The following is a 20064-nucleotide window of genomic DNA, read 5'->3' as shown; positions in this document are numbered from 1 at the left end:
GTGATTGTATTTTCTAACTTCAGCTTACTAGGATTAACTGAATTTACAACGGAATCATTTATCTTTATTCTCTATATTCTTCTAGGGGTTGACAGGATGTTCAATTTCAGATTTTTCTTTCCGGTGTTATGTTCCACAAAATGATTTGTCATTCAGTATATCACAACTTATTGAATTATTCATTTTCCAGGTCCTTGATGGCCATCATGACAAGCATTGTGGGACTCCATTTTGGCCTTGTTCTTGTCCGTTTTGTGGTATTCATTACACTCCCTTTATTGATTACTTTTGCTGCTCAGAAATAGGATATAATGCCAATTGACTGCATATTGATAAAATGGAGGGGATTTTCTTTCATTAGATTTTGTTTTGGTCTCTGTGTTTTTAAACTTGCACACATTCTTGTCTTTGATTACTCTTTTGCATTTCAGTTGAATGATTCAATGGAACTCATCGATATCCTACCTGCTGGCATTACTTTAATGAACAATACTGCTCATGGGAATTTACGTGGTTTGTGATTGAATATACTGATGAACCATTTTTTTATGTGGTGTATTAAGAAACTGTTGGTGAGTAAATTATGTTATTTGGGATTGAACTTCACTGCTCTAGAGTAAAAAGACATATCTAGAAGGTGCCTGGAGTGGTACAATCTTCAGTTTGGGTGCTCTCATCTCGTTTCAATCTTCCAATACAACACCTCTTCTTTGATCTCAGGGTGCTAGCATTGATCTGGTTAATAGAGGTAGCTGGGTTAGAGAAGAAACTTGAACACATTGATGAATTTATACATGGACATAGATACAAAAGAAGTAATTCACTTGTTAAGATGGAATAATTTAGTATAACTGGAAATTGAATGTCACCAACTACATGGATTGAATGGTGCATTGTGCTCGCCCACTTGACAGTGGTGATGTTTGAAACTTTCTTTTAGCATTTGCAATGTGCTTTTATGAAGATATACTTTGCCTGTTCTAGTGCTTCATATAAGAACTCTTTGGCGGGCTTCCTATCAGAATCACCATCTTTAGGTTTGTTACAGGTCAAGAAGCTATCACTGCATCAATTTTCTCAAACTCATCCCGTAGCCTGCAGCTATTGACAATTCCATCAACTTCTTGTTGAGTTTGTGTGGCCTTTCAAGGCCATGACACCATGTAACTCATCCCTATATTATTGCATTTGTTGGCTCCACTGGGAGCTCAAACAGTTGGATGGCTCGCCCACCCATAATGACTCACCGGACCTAGGCAGTCTGGGGTGCAGGAGAGTTGGCTGTTAGTCAGAGATACCCTTGACCACGGGGTTTCGGCAGTGGCCTAGTTGTTAACGCGAGGGTTTAAGGGTTATCCCTCAGTGGAGGTTGGTATGTGTCTGTAGTGGGAGCTGGGATAGAGTGTTTCTACGTGGGAGAGGCAGCCTATGAGGACAAGGGCCAAATCCCGATCACAGTCTCATTTGCAGCAATATGCATATGACAACTGTTTTATATGGGAAGCTGCCTTCCTAGGAGAGTGCTCAGCAAAGGACATGCCCATGTGCAGATAGAGGAACCCCCACGTCCTAATGTGTGGTGCTCAGATACTTGTCCTCTGGGGTACTCTTGTAATCCACTAAATCACAGTCCCTCCACCAATTGGTTGGCTTTGATGGGCCAATCATGAGTCCCTTCTACTGTGGGTCATGGGTCCCATTAGGTCGATTTGAGAAAGTTTTTGCTAGATCTATGATTGTAAACCTAAAGTGTGTGGTTTCCTTTGATGATATTTCTAGGAGCCAAAAGAACTTGAATTTATTAATTGTCGTAAAAATACTTTGAGTATTTTTGATAATTTTTAGGAATTTTTCTAATGAAAACCAAACATGTGGGATTCATAAACAAGGAACACTAGAGTGACAAATGAAAACCAAACATGTGGGATCAATGGCACATGTAGGGTCAATGGCTAATAGACCTCACATGGGCATTTGGGGCCCACACATGGCCCACTTAGTGGGCCACCAATGATAACGTGGTGATGATGTCAAACATAGGGATCTCTTCATCATACTTGTATGTGTTGTTATCGACCAATATGGAGCTTGAAGTTAAGCCACATGTTATGGGATTTGAGGGGCAAGCATTGGTCTTCCAAGTCTGGGTAAATCGGCTGAGTCGTACACAGATTCAGTGAGTTTAAAACACTTAGTGGTTCCTGTGGAGGCCTATGTTATAAAGCAATTTCTCCTACTCGTGAATATATCAGCTTGAGGTTCTGTGTTAGTGATAAGTGTGTTATTCCTTTTACTTAAATGTGTGTAGGTATTGTTCTGTAATGTTTTCTTGATCCTTGCCAACTACATATCCTCCAAGTTCTCATTTCTATTTACCATATCTCATATTTTGGCTAAAGAAAATGTGGTTTACATAATCTAACTCTGTAAAAATGGAGACATGTACACCATTCATAAACTTTGCCACTATCAAATTTCTCAACCGTGTGTGCAGAGTCCATTATAGTTTTTTTTTCTCAAGATGATCCTTGCAATTATCTTATTATTTGTGTGCTATTTGTTAATGAAACATAACATTTTATTATCTATCTTCTCTTTAAAGTTTGTCTTAAATAATTTGCTTCTGTCATCAACTTTGGTGTGTAGTAATCATATCCTTGGTTTTTAGGTTCCAGTATTAAACAATATAAATTCTTCATTTTTTAGTTGCATATATACTGATGTGTATGGCAAAACTCCTTGTGTTTCAGGACCATAAAGAACGAATTCGACATTGGATGACAGCTTCGATTTTGTTATTTTTTCTTGCACTGCTCCTTACTTTTCTAGGTCAGTGCTTTGTGAAATGGGGAAATTTTATGGTGTTGTTCACAAAATGACTACAATATACCATGTGTTGTTCAACATTCTTTAAGAGTTGCATTTTATGTGCTTGAATCGGTTTTTTAACTTTGTGGTTTTTTGCTGTAGGAGTTCCTTTGAACAAATCTCTTTACACAACTAGTTACATGTTGCTAACTTCTGCCACTGCAGGGCTCCTCTACTGTGCTATATATTTATTGGTGAGTCTAGAATGTTAATTCCCTACCCATTGTAATGAAAATCCAGCATCCTTATTTTATTACTATGGAACTATGAATATGAGCCATTAACTAGAACCCAACTATGGTTTACTTTAAACAGAGAGCCTGACTGAATTAGTTGCCAACACAAATAGTGGACCATTTTGTTTAGAGGAAAGTTATCTTGTCAACTGAAGCATTTCTTGATGCTGGAAAGCATAACACTTCGTTCATTTGATTGTTGCGGCTTATGGATCACTTTGTTATTTGGCATTGTTTAATCTATATCTATCTAAGTTTGTCATTCATACAATCCCCTATTAATGTTAAATCTCTCTCCCTCTTATGTGGAGGAAGTTTGGTTCTCTATCAAATATATGGGCCTTAAAGGCATCATCTAAATTGAAAAGGTCCATCTTGTTCAACTTAATTACTGTAAACAATAGTTACAAATTGAACGTTGGAGAGAGGATAACAAAGTAAACATTGCAGAGAGGATCAGTTAAAAATGGATGGTTATCTCCTACATAAAGGGATGAAAGAACCCAATTAGTATCCTGGTTTTTGGATAATTGATTCCTACAGAGAAGAACTATCTTTACATCCCTGCAATCTCCACATTCTCTCCAGATTTCTCATTGGCTCCGTTTATCATCAAGTGAACAACTTTTTTCTTTAAGTAGTTACCCTCGATAATTTGTTTGGGCTGAGTTTTTCCTCCATTTTATTTATCATCATGGTCTTCAACTCTTGTTTGGGGTAATTTTATACATAAGTTTTGTTTTTGCTCTCTCTAAATTGTGTAGGCCTAAATTGGACTTCTCAATCTCTTTAGTTTATTGGGTAAACATGTTGCAGAGGCAGCAGTTATCTCGATGACCCAATAAACCAAAACTCACTATTTTCCATTCAATGTTAGCACCTCAATATAGCTTTTAGGTATATCTCGATGACCAAATAAACCAAAACTCACTATTTGCCATTCAATGTTAGCACCCCAACATAGCTTTTAGGTATATCTTTTTTGAGTTTAAAAGCGGGGCTTCTTCTCTCTAGAAATCCAATGGATTATCTTAGTTATCTGTAATACAAATTTTGTCTCTCTGAACCTTTTATTCAGTCAATAGAAACCCAATTTTTTTGCCTATCAGTTAGTTGAACAAAGAAAAATGGGTGGTGCTCTTTCTCACGGCCTTCAACCAAAAAGAAGGAAAATGGAAGCGGGGTTGAACTGCTTCACCCATCACAGTAGCCACCAGCAAGCTTGTTGCCTACAACTCTTTGGGTCATCTTCACCAATCTCTATAGTTGCTGATGTATGAAATCTTCTTTTAATACCATTCTCTAGGAAGCCAACCTCGACATTGTTATGCCTCCTATTAAACTATTCCAGCAAGAAAGGAATTTGTTCTCCAAGGTGAGCCCGTCAATTTCTCTTATCATTTGGTTTGCATGAACCACTGAACCAACCTGCTGTTGAATTTTCTTTGAAGAAACCTGCTGCCAACTTCATAGTTTCTCAGTATTACAACCGTAATCACTTCAAAATAAATGCACTAGGAGTGCCCCACATCAAGTGTCCTCAATTTGAGTGACATTTACTCCGTGTTTCTAATTAAACCTTTGTTCATTAATTCAAATTTTTGAGGACCTAAAAATTATTTTCTGAGCACCTGGAAACCATTAGGTTGCCAACACACAGACTGCAACTTAACTGAAAATTACAATCTAGCTAATTATTCGTTGTTCAATTGTTGGTACATTTAGGATCATCTTTTTTTCTTTTTAAGATTCCCATGGCTAGTAGAATTGGAATGGCTGAATCATCAAAAATAGAAAATGGGCTAGAAAATGGAAAAGGGATGTCTCCTCATCTGGAAAGCCGGCTCGCTAGCAATTAGTGGGTAAGCAACTAAAGAAGAAGGAATAAGCTAAAAGGTTCCATGGAGGTAGCCTAATTGCTCAAGACATCTGTGCTAATATTAATGCATGATGAATTTATTAGGGTGTTTGAAACTTATGAGACATTTAAGAAAAATTCTAGAAGCAATAGCCAAAAAATATGACACCACTCAAAAACTCACCACCAACTAGAGCAATACAGGTCATTCAAATGAAGGTTGACAATGTGGTGGAGCATGTGAACCAAATGCTTGTTATGGCTAAGGATTTAACCGCTGTTGGGATGAAGTTCTTGAGTACATGCAAGTCTCCACCATCTTGAAGGGACTTCCCTTCTCATGGAGGATGATGATCCCTTAATCTAGGAGACCTACACTTACATTGAACACTAGAATAAGAGCACATGAATGACGACATAGAGAGTGAGCTCATGCCTGGTTAAGGTTATCCTAGACCTAGTTAATCCAAGCACAAATAACATAAGTTTCACTGGAAATTTAACAAGAGAAACTAGGAGTTATAAAATAAGGAACATAAAACCCACACTCAAGAGACTAATCTAGAATCCCCAAAGAGCTTCACAATAAGAAAGCGTGATCGTTTCAAAGATCAGTCCTCAAAGATCCGAAACCTACAAAATTGAAAGCATAGGGAACGTTGGAGCAAAAGGCTTGAAGTGGTTTGTCTGGTATCATAATGATTAATTGTTTTTTTTTTTAAACCGATAATGATTAATTGTTGTTGGAGAGTAAGGGTAACAACATCTACTCTCATATATTGGGGGTAGGAACATCTAGGCCGTTTAAGAATAGCTAATCTTGGATTAATTAATATATATTTTCCACCCAATATGGGTTACAATGTTGTATTTGTCCCTCCACTTGAAAAGGCTTTGAAGTTCTCTTCTAGTTCTTAAAGGTGTCTATTGGGAAGCGAGTTCAAATTTATTTATAAGTTCATCTGATTGATGAACAGATTTGCTTCTTGATGTAAATGAAAATAATGCTAATAAAGTTGTTGCTTCTTTTGGTTATTCAGATTGTATAATGGTTGTTGATGCACATATGTGGTACCTTGGGCTAAGGCATATTAGTAAATATAAATAAATAGTCCAGCACTTGTCACTACAGTGCAAAGGGGGCGGGCTTTCTCTATGCACATGTACACGTGTTTCTTTATAGGGTTGTTCCTCAGTAATGCGGTTGTCAATGTGATGTCGTGCGAAAGGTTGTTGAGGTTTTGACCCTTGCTTTCACAGGCCTACAACCGTACACAAGAGACTACACAATTTTCTTGGCCTACAAACATCATCCCTGGGCATCTCTTCGACCTCAACAATGGATGACCTACAGTAAACCCTTCTCAGTAGTGCTACATGCCCAAGGCTAAGGGTTTTGGACATAACCAGCGCCATAAACTACCCAACCCTTGGTCAGTCAACACATACACACACTCCCACTGAGTGCATATTCCACTATAAAATTTCATTTTTACAAGTTCTCTAGGCCTTTAAAGCCACAAAACCCAACAATAAACCTCTTATAAAAAGTAGCTAGCCCTTGCAAACTACAAACATCATGCACTGTAGTAGGAGTAGGCAATCCTTAATAACTGTTATCTTCCTTTGGTCAACCTTAATCCCCTCTGTTGAAACAAGTTAACCAATAAAGTTTAAGTTGTTTGTCATGAACGTATAGCTGCTATTCTCGTAACAAGTCAAGCATCAATCGTAACTACTTCATATGCACCTACTCAACAATGATGTATACTGGAATATTATCAAAGTGTACCACCACAAATTTGTGAATAAAAGGCTTGAACACTTGATTCATCACCCTCATAAAAGTACCGGGCATATTGGAGAGGCCAAATGGCATTACCAACTACTCATAAAGGCCCTCTCGGGTTTTGATTGCAGTTTTCCACTCATCTCTAGGTCGAATAGGGATTTGATGGTACCCACTCCTCAAATCTCTCTTTGAAAACATAGTAGCACCAGCTAGCATATTTAACATGTCATCAATGCACAAAATTCAAAAGCGGTATTTGATCGTGATCTTATTAATGGCCCAACTATGCACACATATGCACCAAGTCTCATCCTTTTTGGGTGTCAACCAGGCCAGGACAACGTAAGGGCTCATGCTCTCTTGGATATAGAAGCTTTGTGACCTGCCTCTGCAACTCATCATGCTCCTTTGGCCTCATTCTAAATGCAGCCTTGTTCAGTAGGCTAGACTCAAGAACGATGTCTATGTGATGTTGAATGTCCCTAATGGATGGTAACCCTTCAGGTAACTCATCCGAAATGACATCACTATAGTCCCTCATTAAGGGCTCTAACTGAGGTGATTCTTGAAAGCAGAGTTTGATACTAAACTCGAACTCAAACTCATTCTGTCGTTCGGTCAAGTTGCCTCAGTGACACACAATTTGAATAATTATAAACAAATTCCATATTATTAAGAAAATGCTATAGACCTTAAAAGAGGAAACTGAAAGAAATGAAGGAAAAGGAGAAGAAAATAGGAGGGGCACTGAAATAAAATTGCCCATTCCGTATTAAGTGGAGCTATAGACCTTTGATGGGACTACTTTAACTTCCTATGATCTAGAAAATTGAACAATTCCCAGGTTGTTGTACCCTAGAGTCAACGTATTATGAATACACATTTGCATGTCAGGCTTCTTCTAAAAACCGACACAGGAAGTTCCCTAGTTAATTCAATTTGGAAATGCCCTGGGGTTGATTCTGATTTTCGGACTAATAGATAATCATAGAAAGAAATCTAACAAGTCGATGTTTGGACTAGAAGAGGATATAAGGCCATTGAACTTGATTGTTGGACCCTATAAACTTAAAAAGATTGAGGTTCCAAAAAAGTTATCAAGGGATAGTAATATCTTAGGAAACTGCTGATGGTTGTAGATCTCAGTGGGTTAGCACCTATATTTGGTAGTTAATAATATAATAAAATCTCGCTCTTATTTCAAATTAAGTGGGAACTAGGTCAAGATCATGACTTCTCGTTCTCCTATAAGTTCCCGACATGTATTCATTCAGGGGTATTTGACTTGCTCAATTGCACTGGCCCGTCCAATTCATATGCCTTGCAAAGCTTTCATGATTGTGTCAGTAATGATGTTGGGGCTAGTACATGTAGATTCTCATGTATATTTTATTGGTTGAAAATATGCTACTAATCCTCTTTCTTGGTGGAATACAAAAATCAATCATTTAAGGTCAGTTTGTATAAATAGATCATTTTCTGATACTTTGTTTAGTGTGTATCTTAATATTCAACCTGGTAATTTGGTATGAATACCACTGGCATAGTTAATTGATGAGTTAACTGCTCATCAACTTTTTGTCACAGGTGATGATACTTCAAGACTTCTCGACAACTCAAGCTACTGTGTATATAGAAAAGCCTATTTTACTAGAGCCCCAAGCACCAAGTTAGAACTCAAGACCTCAGGCAAAAGGAAGTGAAGTATACCACCGTGAGTGTCTTGTTTACATGAACAAATAATTTATATTTACTATATAATATTATAAAGTGTTATTCGGTAAACAACACAATACAAAACTTAATTCTTGGGATTCAAACCCAAAACTTCTCCACAGCAAGGAGCATGTTCTATCTACAAATATCGGTATTCAATGTAAAACTTATCTACATTATATTATAGAAGCATTATTCAATATAACATAATATGTCTACCAACCTATCCATATCTGATCTTTTGAATAAAGAACTAAACATCTTTAGACACTGACACTTGTATCAGTACCCACGTAACAATGTCCTGAAGTAAACTGGTCAAGCTGATAGCATTGCTTGGAAGTCGCAGATGCATCGTATATAGCTGCAAATTTGTAAATTGCGTCCTAAGGCTTGCTCTTCCCTGAAATTTGGGAAGGGCCTTAAAGATACACATAATTGCATATGTTCTGTTTGATGAATGCCCTTGTGAGATCTTGTCCCTTAATATTCTGTCATAAAATAAAACCTTGAGGAGATGTTTTGCACTTAATAGCTCCATGCTATCATTCTCCCTTATTAAAGGCATATTGAAGGTCAAAAAATCATTTGAGGTACATGTAGGCGGAGATAAGGAACTATTTGACAGTTAACGTGTGGCCGACATTAAGTTATCTTTGAAATGACAACTTCCGACTGGCCATAGAAAATCACAGATATGGCATGACCTGGTACCCTCATGAACCTAAAATTGCTTGACCTAGCTTCTGAACTATGGCATATATATAGAATTGTGGGCTGCAAACCTTTTGTGAGATCTGGTCCCTTAAAAAGCTCCATGCTGTCATTCTCCCTTATTAAAGGCATGTTCAAGGTCAAAACATCATTTGAGCTATATGTAGGCGGAGAGAAGGATCTGTTTGACAGTTAACACGTGGCCGACATAAAGTTATCTTTGGAATGACAACTTCCAATCTCCCATAGAAAATCAAGGGTATGGCATGACCCTGTACCCTGATGAACCTAAAATTGCCTAACCTAGCTTCTGAACTGTGGCATATGTATAGGATTATGGGATGTCTCCTGATTCAAATGCCTATCATATTGAGAAAAAAGACCAATATCACTAGACTGTAAATATCTAGGTCAAAATACAAATTGATTACTTGATACTTAATGCATCAATTCACCTCAATCGCAATGTGTGTACGTAGTTTTTATATAAAATGGATATTCAAATATCACTTAATATATTGCTAAGTATTTGACGTGAGAAGATGCTCCAAGTTATGAACAAAGAGAAAACTTAATCTGTAAGAATATTCAATATTCTCTTTATGGAAACAATTAATTTTATGGGCTTATGGCCTATAACGATATTTTTTTAAAATTATTTTTAACCTATATTGAAGTCTAGGAACTACATGAGAGCATATTTGAAACTTTTTAAACTTCAGGAACATTTCAAAAATCATTTAGACTTTTTAGAATATATTATTTAAGATGTGCTACATGTAGCAGCACCATTGTTCATTAAAACTGGCATGTGTGCTTTTGATGAAGAATATTGATGATTCCCATGTCCGTACTTGGAACTTCAGGTTTTTTGAGAGGAAATTAGGTTGTAGTAGGTTTGTCAAGTTACCTTTTGTCTTCACCGTTCTACTACACTCATGTTTGGATGGTTGAGGAGTCAAGCATTAAATTTCTTAAGAAGATGGCTAAGGCCCACCCCTCCACAGTACACCACTAGAAAGATTTGAACTAGACCTCATATCCCATCTCTCTTTCACCATATCCCTCTAAACATAACCAGAATTTGGAGACCTTATCATGGCCGCTTTGCCAAAGCAATCGAATCAATGATCACGTGATTATGATTCTACCTAAGCTAACACCATTATTGAAAAGTGAGGCTAACTTCTTCAAACCACTATTATTGGTTTGTCTTCACCCAAAAGATAAGATTTTAAGGGCATTGCTTTATGTGCAACTAAGTATTGTAAATAACAAAACCCATCCCCAGCAAATTTCTGGACATTGGTGATGTAATTTTCTTGTGGTGAGCAAACAATAGACATAGCAAGCCAAAGAAAGCTCGAAGATGGTTATAAAGCTTACTCTCACCATTCCAGATTTCCCTTCAGATTTGGATCTCTGTAGAAGGCATTCCTCACTATGCATGCTAAAATATGAATTGTGTTTCATGCTCAAGGTTTAGGGGCTCATAGGAATAATGCAGACAGATAAAAGATGAATACTATTTGTTGGGATGTTTGGTGCTAAGTAAACCTACATAGAGCTGGCAACATGCTAGATCTGGTCTGGGTCATCCTTGGCCCTAGTCCAACAACCCTGGTGCCTATAGGGCTGGCCTAAACCAGCCTAAACCAAAAGACGCCTTGACCCATGCCCTGCCCTAGACTTGCTAGGCGGGGCCAGGCATAATCAACCCGAACAAAGAAAACAAAAAAAAAGGAAACCCCTGTTGTGGACGGCCAAGGTGGCCTCGGACATCAATCAACATTTTGTGGCTTAGGCCCTAGTTTTTAGGGCCAGGCTAACCTGCCTGTGGTGGGCGCTTGGCCAATTGCTATCCTAAACCTACATGAGAGATTGTTATAGGTTTCCTAGTTTGTAGAGTTCAGCTTCCAATTATATAGGGATGTTGATTCATTCTTCGCTTATCAATCTTCCTACTAACAAACTTCTCAATGGTAGGAGTTTATAGGGTGTAAGATCTGTTTTGGATTAAGATTTTCCAGTGAACCTAAAGTGAAAAGATATAGTTATTAGTTACAATGGTAAGAGATTAGGAAGGCATCATGTAGGTGGTTTTGAATATTCTTTTGAGTTTATAGGGTGTAAGATCTATTTTGGATTAAGATTTTCCAGTGAACCTAAAGTGAAAAGATATAGTTATTAGTTACAATGGTAAGAGATTAGGAAGGCATCATGTAGGTGGTTTTGAATATTCTTTTATATATATATATATATATATATATATATATATATATATATATATATATAAAGTTGTTTTGTAGAGAGAGGAAAAGTTTAGAGAGACTGTAGGTGTAGAGAGAGAGAGAGTGTAAAGAGGCTAATTGAGAGATTAAGTTTGAGTTCGGTTCTCTCATGTTAGGCCATGGCATATTTTTATTTATGTTGCATAGTGAAAATTGGGTGACAGTCTTTTCTCTTGGATATAGTCATATTGGTGACTAACCATGTAAACAATTCGTGTTCTCTCTTTTTTGCTTTTACTTGTTGCTTGCTTTGGTTGTGTTTTCTCTCTTTACCCCAAAATCAACCCGGCGCGTTTTAGAGCTTCCACACACAACAAAGTGGTATTCGAGCCCAGTTTAAGGTTGTCCCGATGGTAATAGACCCCGAATACAAATTTTGAGGTGCAAAATTTTGGTGGCAAAAATGATTTCAGGGTCTAGCACGTCAATGTTCAGTACTCTAGTACAACAAGGTTTGCATAAAGCATTATTGATGTCATGTATCATTTTATCCATGAGATAATAGCTGAGGGTGGTATCTTATTATTGAAGATTGAGACCAAGAAATGTTGCGGATATGCTTGACAAAGTCGTTTTCGTAACAAAAGTTCAAGCTATGGTTGTTGTTGATTAATGTGATACCAAGGTGAGACCTCCGGGAGCATGTTTGGAGAAGACAGTCAAATGGAATCTCTCTTGAAATTCAAACTAAGGTGAAGATTTGTTGGGATATCCTTAATCCCACCCAAACATGCATTGGGGTATATTTTGGATTTCCTTGTTTGTCGGATCTGGCTTTCTACTATTTGGGGATGTGAATGCTTATTTGGTAATAGTTTTTGGGGAGAGCGTTCTTTTTTGGATTGGGATGGTCACTTGAACCCAATGTGAAGAGATGAAACTAACCTAAAGGCTAGGGAATAGGAAGGTATTTGTGGTGATTTTTGGTTTTCTTTTCTCCATATAAAGTTATTTTGTAGAGAGAGAGAGTGAGAGATTTTACACGTAGAGATAGGTGTAGATCAAGGCTAATTGAGCGATTGAGTTTGTGTTATCTGGTTCTCTCAGGTGAGAACCATGTTATATATTTCTTTCCCTTGCATAGTGAAAAACCATCAGCAGTCTTCACATGTGGATGTAGTCACATGTGACAAACCAAAAGTTCTTTGTGTTCTTTCTTTCTTGCTTTTACTTGTTGCTTTCTTGTGGTTGTGTTTCCGTGCTCTTTGCTTTGCCAAAAAAGCAACCCGTCATGTTGTAGAGATTCTGCACACAACAAATACCTATTAAATGAATCCTGCTAGTTTGTTGTTTTCATTATGAAGAAAAACTTCCATGTCAGGTATGAACTTGTGTTAATCTTAATGTTAAGTAATTATTAAAATATAAGATGTAATTTTTTGTTAGATTGCCCAATATCTTGAAAAATTTCATGATATGGGGGCCAATCAATTATGGCCTTGGTTACAAAATGACATGACTCTTTGGTAAACAAATTATTGCTCATCGCTAAGGACATGCCAGTTAGAACCGCAGTTAAGGGGTAGACATGTATTGCACAAATAAAAGCAATCTCTATCCCTAGAGAAATTGTAAATCACTTGACCTTTAAAGAGAAGAGTTTAGGACACTGTGTATGTTAAATGTTTCATCTTAAAATCTCTCCTTGTATCTCTCTCCCGTCATTACTTTTGGCTTCCTAAATTGTCTCTGACATGAACTTACATAACCATAATATTTCTATTGCATTAGACATTTTCGATATTGATGATATAAGATAGAGAAAACATAGGATTTTCCTGATTTTTTTTCTATTTGCTAGGGATAGAAAATACACGTGTTTCCCAATCTTCAGGGAGAGAGAATTTTGATAAGTTAACTAAAATTTGAAACCCAACGATGATAACTACGAGATATTTTAGGGTAGTTCTCTCCAAATCTTTTGTATTTCCTAGAGAAAGAGCACGTAAGTCTCTCCCAATCTTAAAGGAGAGTATATGTGGTTCTTTGGGAGAAATATAAGTTTGAATTACTTTCAAATTACAATATCATTATTAACTGTTATTATAAATAAGAATATAATTTTAGTTAATAGTAAAATATATTTTTTAAGATAATTTGTACTTACTATAATTAACAAGTGTATTACAATGCATGTAATTTTAAATATTCCTAGTAGCAGAAGCTTCCACATTGGTAGTGGTAGCAGACAACTACTACTGCTACTGTTGTTGCTGCTCCACTGCTGCTGCTGCTACTACCACTGCTATTGATACTGCTACTCCTCCTACTACTGTTATTACTTCTGTTCCTCCTCCTCCTGCTACTACTACTACTGCTACTACTTCTACTACTATTACTGCTATTGTTGTTGCTACTACTGCCTCTTCTCCTCCTCCTGCTATTGCTGCGACTACTATTGTTATTATTATCATCAACATCATCATCATCATCATTATTGTTATTATTATTAATTTCTTGTGATTTTGTGGCCTAAAGGCTTGTGTTGTATCCATGTTATGTTTTTATTTCGATGGAAGCATAATTAGTGGGGTTCTGGGATGAGGCTGTGTCATGCCCATCTGGGTTGAGTGGATGATACCCATCCAGGGCTTAGTGCCCATATTTGAACAATGGTCTAAGAGGATACGACTAGAATGTGGCCTTGTGTGTGACCTATCCAAGATGTCGCTTAGTTTCCATCGGATATAGAATGACATCTTGGAGTGCCAGATTCAGAGTGCCTTGTAGCACTAATACGATTTTAACCCGAGGTTTGTGGTCTAGGCCTAAGAAGCTCCCCTTTTGTATATATATATGTGTGTGCACAAGAGTCATAAAACCACAAGACTCTTCAATTGTGCTTTAATGGCCATGAGGCCTGAAGCACAACTGAAGAGGATTTATTTAGAGAATCAGTCTTCATCAAGATCGGAGATATGCCCAGTTGCATATGACCGGAGGGTGTTTACTCCAATGTGAGGATCAAGAGTCTTGTGAGGACAAGAGCCAAAACCTCAATATATGATCTCACGAGATGTGCATATGATAGTCGCAATGGGAAGCTGCCCTTATTATAGAAGAGACATGCATATGTATAGGAAGAGAATATACCCCTAGCATTATCGGGACATGAGATTGGTGCTTACGACTTGTTCTTAGGGGGCACTTGTAATCAACATTAGTTCCATAGTCCTGCCAACTATTGGCCAACATTAAAGGACCAAGTACGAGACCTTGTGATCTAGACTGTGGGTCAAAGGCTCCGTTGGGTTTGTTTGAGAAAGTGGTGTTGAATTCCAGTTTTTGAAAGGTGGGAAGCGCTTTTTTGTAAGTGGAAAATATTAATCTTTGATACCTATTCTCTTTCAATGGATTTCCCTTAGTTATAGTAGTTGGAATTTAAAGAAATAATATTTTGGAGACAATTTTAAATATTTTTAGTAATAGTTTTATAAATTATTTTTCCCATTTAAAGCAATGACTTCCAACAAAATATAAAGGAAAATGGTTTAATAGGGCTACAGCTCTAGCAAAACAAGTAATTCAAGCATTAAAAAACTTTTACATCAATCATCTTGGCTTGAACATTATGGTTGTCAAAAAAAAAATGATTTCAAGCTCTAAAAATAGTGTATATTGTAACAAATTTTCTAGATTGTCCATTTTGCCCTAAAATAAGTGTTCATAGATCCCCAAGATCTGTATCATTTTTTGAGTTTCGGTGTTGGGAATATGATTTTAGAGCCATCATGGAGTTTTCTATTGCCGAAAATGCTTTCTAGATGAGGATTTGAGGTGAGGGTTTATTTTGTTTTCATAAAACCTAGGCCTTATAGAAACCTCATCCAAGTATAAAAGATAATACTTTTACACTTGTGGATGAAGTGGCAAATATGAAGGCCCAATGGCTAGCGGGCCACCACATGAGGCTCATTTGGATCCACATGTGTGGGGGCCCACACCCCACTCTGTGAGAGCGTGACATCATCATCATCTCTCTTTCTCTCTCTCTCTCTCATGTGATAGAGCTTTCCAGATTCCACACGTGGGAAGAGAGCTCGTGTTCAAATGGGGTGCATGGGTTGTGTTATTTGGAATGAAGTGAGGTAGCATTCGTACATTGGTTGGGACGATTTCATCCACATGCTGTAAGCAAATTGGAGAGGAAGTTTTTCAAATTCAAATTTAAAGGCAATATGGATTAAGATGGTAAAGGTGTATGTGATCCACCTCATTTCATTTCATGGTAGCTGATTCTAACGAATGGAATGGATGATTAGGTGTTTTGGCATTTCCATTCACCAGGAGAGGATGCGATCCCCACAACCCAACATTATAAATACGAGCCAAGATATCCGATTTCAAGACACCTTCTCTCACAAGATTTGCCTCCATGCTCCTCCATCACAAGAACTTTGCAGCTCTACACCCGAATCAAGTAATATCTCGACATGATTTTGGTCACTTGCTGCATTCTCTGCAATGGAGAGCTTGATCAAAGTTTTTTCTAGGACCATATGTCAGTCAAATCTCATTTCCACCATGTTGTGACGTAAATTTTGTGCATGGAGTAATTTGATCAAATCATGAAATTTTCATTGGTCAGCATTATGTGCTCAAATTGTGCATTGATTTGGAGGATATTATATCTTAGCCGTACATGAAACAGTAGCCTCACATTTTGATGGTGAGATCTTTCATTTTGATGATTATTACCTTCCACAATCAGTGTGTCTCAGCCCAAAATGCATGTGAGGTGTTGATCTCCATAAGGCTTCCATTTGTATAGAGCATGGCCATTGATTAATCATATTTTTTATCGTAGTAAACCGGTATGGGTTGTTGCTAAGTCTCACTAAGTTATCTTTGAGTGTGGATAATGACTTTCCATGCTTCCCTCTAGTTGCTCTTGAGATGTTGCTAAAGTGTTTGTTGTATTGTGATTGTACATTGTGTTGAAATTGAATTGTTCTTAGTGTTTGCAATTGTGCCTAGGAGGCTAGTAACTGTATGTAATAGATATTTTTGGAGAGCAAAAGTGTTTTAAATGTTGTAATTGGGTCAAGGTGTTTGATTGTATTCTGTTGTAACTGCAGGTAAAGAAATATTTATGCATAGTGATTTTTTTTTTAAACTACATGCCCGTTTTTTATCCCTACATCACACCTTACATAAGCATGATTACAATGTAACTAATTTTAAGCACTCTTGTTGATATGTAATGAGTTTAATAATATTTTAACACATTTTTTCAAATATTTGAAATGTTATGTTGTCTTGCGTACAAAAATGGGATGTAAAATAATATGATCATTATAGGATTATAAGATACCATATATTTTTGGAAGAATTTGTACTATAACAATACTACATTTATAAATTTTTTATTACTAGTATAATAATTCTAATAGATTTATTATTACAATTGTAGATTAGAATTATTATTACAATTGTAATTAGTGTTATAACTAAATATTATTAAGATATTACAATGATGTTCTTATATTTATATAATTATTTATATTAATAGTTAATATAATGACTATTATAACTAGAATGATAAGTTATAATCTCATCTATATTAGTAAATGTATAATAAATAATGATAAATGAATTAATATTTGTAATGTAGTTATAGTTATCAGAGTAATGACACTATGAGACCCTCCTACACTCTTGTGAGTAGAACCCTAAAGGATCACCATTAAATTTTGACACAGATCTCTAGAAAAGTTATTACATGGGTATGGGATAACTTTTTTAGATATCTGTGTCAAAATTTAATAGTGATCCTTTGGGGTCCTACTCACATGAGTGTGGGAGGGTCTCATAGTATCGCTACTCTAGTTATAATAGCTTAAATATATTATATGAATAAAATTCAATCCTAATTCCTATAATTACAATATTCTAACTATAGAATATTCCTAAAAAACTCATTACACTTGATGCCATCGGCTTTCTCTTAAATGTTGGATAGACAACAGCACCATAATTATTTCTATTGTGACACAGAAGCTTATCTTTGATCTCCTCGGCTTCCTATCCATGGAAGCACGAGCAGCATCATTTCTAACTATCCAATAGGACCACTACTATATGCCCCAGTTCATGCATCTCGTTTTTCACTCTTCTATGCAGTCCAAATACATAAATGCAGCACATTCATGGGCAGTTATTTCTTCTTTCTCAATGCTCTTGAATTATTTTAGTTGATACTCAGGACTTAAGTAGTTGCCCTTCTAGACCCATTTTCTTTGGGATTGTATAGTGTGAGACCATTTATTTTTAGTACGAGGTCATAACTTTTCTTAGCCATTGGATATGAAATCTAACAAATTAAAATGTATCACAGCTTTCAAGAAAGTTTGTTTCGGACTTTGTGTTCAATTAGTGATGCATCACGACCCATTCGATTTCACATCCAATGGTTAACAATTATTGTGACATTCTTGTATCAAAAGTAAATGGTCTCATCATATACATTTCCATTTTCTTTACTCATAACTGTTCGTATCTTCCCTGATGTCTGATATGGTTTTGTGTTTGCTGTTCTTTACAAATGTCCAGATTCATTGGATCATATCACAGGTTTCACCCAAATGATGTGTACTATGTTTTGCGTTGCCCCATTTCGATTTTTCATGTATGTGAGATATTTTTTATCTCAAATGAATTTGAGCATCTTGAATTCTTGACCTGAGGAAGGTTAAAAGATACTTATGTCTTACCCCATTTAAGTTTCAACAACTTAAGCTTCACTATTCTACTGTTGTACAACATCTTTCTAGGACTATGGTAGTAGACCGGATTGAACAGCGATAACATAGTGGTGAGGATATTCAGTCAAACGTGCATCATCATGTGGCCAAGTCCCACTTTGAATTCAAAATCTATATATAGCGACGTAAAGGATAAAACCCAGTGAAAAAAGGGCCAGAAAAATTGAATAGAAAAATAAAAAGAGCATAGTACAAATATTTGTGGTTCGGCAATTGTCAACATCAATGGGCAGCAGACATTCTTTTTCACGAATAAAAATGTAAACACCCCACTTGAAATTTTGACAGAAAGAGTTTCCAGAAAATTTGTGGACTAGATCACCACTATTGATCCAATAAGTTTCACTAGACCAACAAAGGGCTGATCTAGTCCCACAATGCAGGGTCCGTTGCTAAATCCCAATGGGCCTAGCAATGTGTGGTGTGTCGTTAACCGTGTCCAGGTTCAAAATATTCTAGTTTTTCTGGAAGTGTTTGGAAGCAGGAAAGTTGGTTTTGGCTAACGTCCACCACATAAAATTTGGATACAAATATTGTGGTAATCACATAATATAATGAGTGATAATCGAAGGGGATTCAGCTAATGTTATCTCATGTGGAAAAACTGTACCATGGGTGTGGAGATCAGCAATGGACGTGATTCAACATTGCATTTCAAACAAAAAGGTCATGTGAACAGGGAAAGAAACAATGATTCTGATTTTTAGCAAGGTAGGGGGACTTTCAAACTGCGTCGCCCTTGATTGAAAATGGTTGATTATGAGAATTAGAAGAACTTGAGCCCTTATTTTCTGCGGGCTATATGAAGTTCGAGGTTCTTGGATACCATTGCTATTGGGTGTAATCAGGGGCCACTTTTTGTAAAGTTCGTTTCATGGTGAGCCTTGTCGGGCCTTATTTTTTGTGCAACTGGTTTTTGTCTTCTTTCATTGAAATTTTTTTCCAACCATACATCAATCTCAATGTAGTCCATACTCAATGTACATAAAAAAATACCACATCGATGGAGTTTTTAGTTAACGAGTGAGGGGTTGACCATATGATACTTGAATTAGTATCCATTTAAGAGAGAGAAAGAGAGAGGTGATCATACGATACTTGAATTAGCATCAATTTTGATTGAGAGAGAGATGTCTCTTCAGAGACATCAGTTAGAATTGGAATGATACATAGAAAATTAGCATGGTCACTGCGCAAAGAAGGCACAAATCTAAAAATGGTCCAAGAGAGAGAGACCAACCTAAATAAATGTGTCAAAAAACCGACTTGCATTGATGAAGCTTGATACTCACTAAACTTCTTAAAATCCATTTTTATTTTTCAATCATGTTTCAAGCTCCAAAAACTGGATGAGCACTCTAATTTTTCGTTTCAATTTTCGTTTGATGATACAGAATGCGTCTTCAAATAATAAAAATCATATCTAGGGCTGCCAATGCTCTGGGTTGGGCCTCGGGCTTCCAGGCCGGACTGCAATTTCAGACCATTTCCAGTCTCGTTTCACACCGAAAATTGGCTTCAGTGCCAGGCCGAGCTTTTAACGTGCCCGCCCAAAATGGCCCAAAAAATTTCTCTCTTCTCTGGACGGGCTTTTAACGAGCCAGCCTAAGGCCCAAAATTTTTAGTTTCTCTCTCTTTGTAGGAACAAGAGAAGTGGATCTCTCTATCTCACACTCTCTCCTGCATCTCTCTCTGTCTCAAAAAGCTTTACTTAGTTTCATGTGATACCAATAGATTTCCACTCTAGCTAAAACTTCTTTTTTTGTTTTATGGAACAGAATTGTAGAGAAGAGAGTAGAAAACAGAGAATATTTACTGACTGTAG

The 20064-nt window shown here is 36.7% G+C and overlaps 1 protein-coding gene and 1 non-coding gene across 9 annotated transcripts in view; both read left to right on the top strand.

Annotated features, from left to right (window-relative positions):
• The window catches only part of LOC110006920 (uncharacterized), a 55217-nt gene extending 36993 nt beyond the window's left edge, over positions 1-18224 (top strand). For 3 of the 8 annotated variants that reach the window (XM_088846774.1, XM_088846772.1, XM_088846773.1), the window contains 5 exons: positions 191-257; positions 2751-2829; positions 2971-3062; positions 8342-8468; positions 18028-18224. In XM_088846774.1, the coding sequence (XP_088702900.1) occupies positions 198-257; positions 2751-2829; positions 2971-3062; positions 8342-8428 (318 nt within the window). In that variant the 5' untranslated portion in view covers positions 191-197 and the 3' untranslated portion in view covers positions 8429-8468; positions 18028-18224. Of the gene's footprint in view, positions 1-190; positions 258-2750; positions 2830-2970; positions 3063-8341; positions 8469-15737; positions 16573-18027 lie in introns of those variants that run through there. The other 5 variants (XM_088846778.1, XM_088846777.1, XM_088846771.1 and 2 more) reach the window with 3 other exon arrangements.
• Positions 18225-19371: 1147 nt separating this feature from the next.
• Positions 19372-19470, top strand: LOC148780472 (U6 spliceosomal RNA). Its single transcript, XR_016041814.1, has one exon. It is a non-coding gene; the product is annotated as a U6 spliceosomal RNA (small nuclear RNA).
• The last annotated feature ends 594 nt before the right edge of the window (positions 19471-20064 follow it).

The sequence above is a fragment of the Amborella trichopoda genome, chromosome 9 (genome assembly GCF_054954075.1).
Source record: "Amborella trichopoda isolate Santa Cruz 75 chromosome 9, AtrichopodaSantaCruz75HAP2 v2.0, whole genome shotgun sequence".
NCBI lineage: Eukaryota > Viridiplantae > Streptophyta > Magnoliopsida > Amborellales > Amborellaceae > Amborella > Amborella trichopoda.
This window is presented reverse-complemented; position numbering and strand designations above follow the sequence as displayed.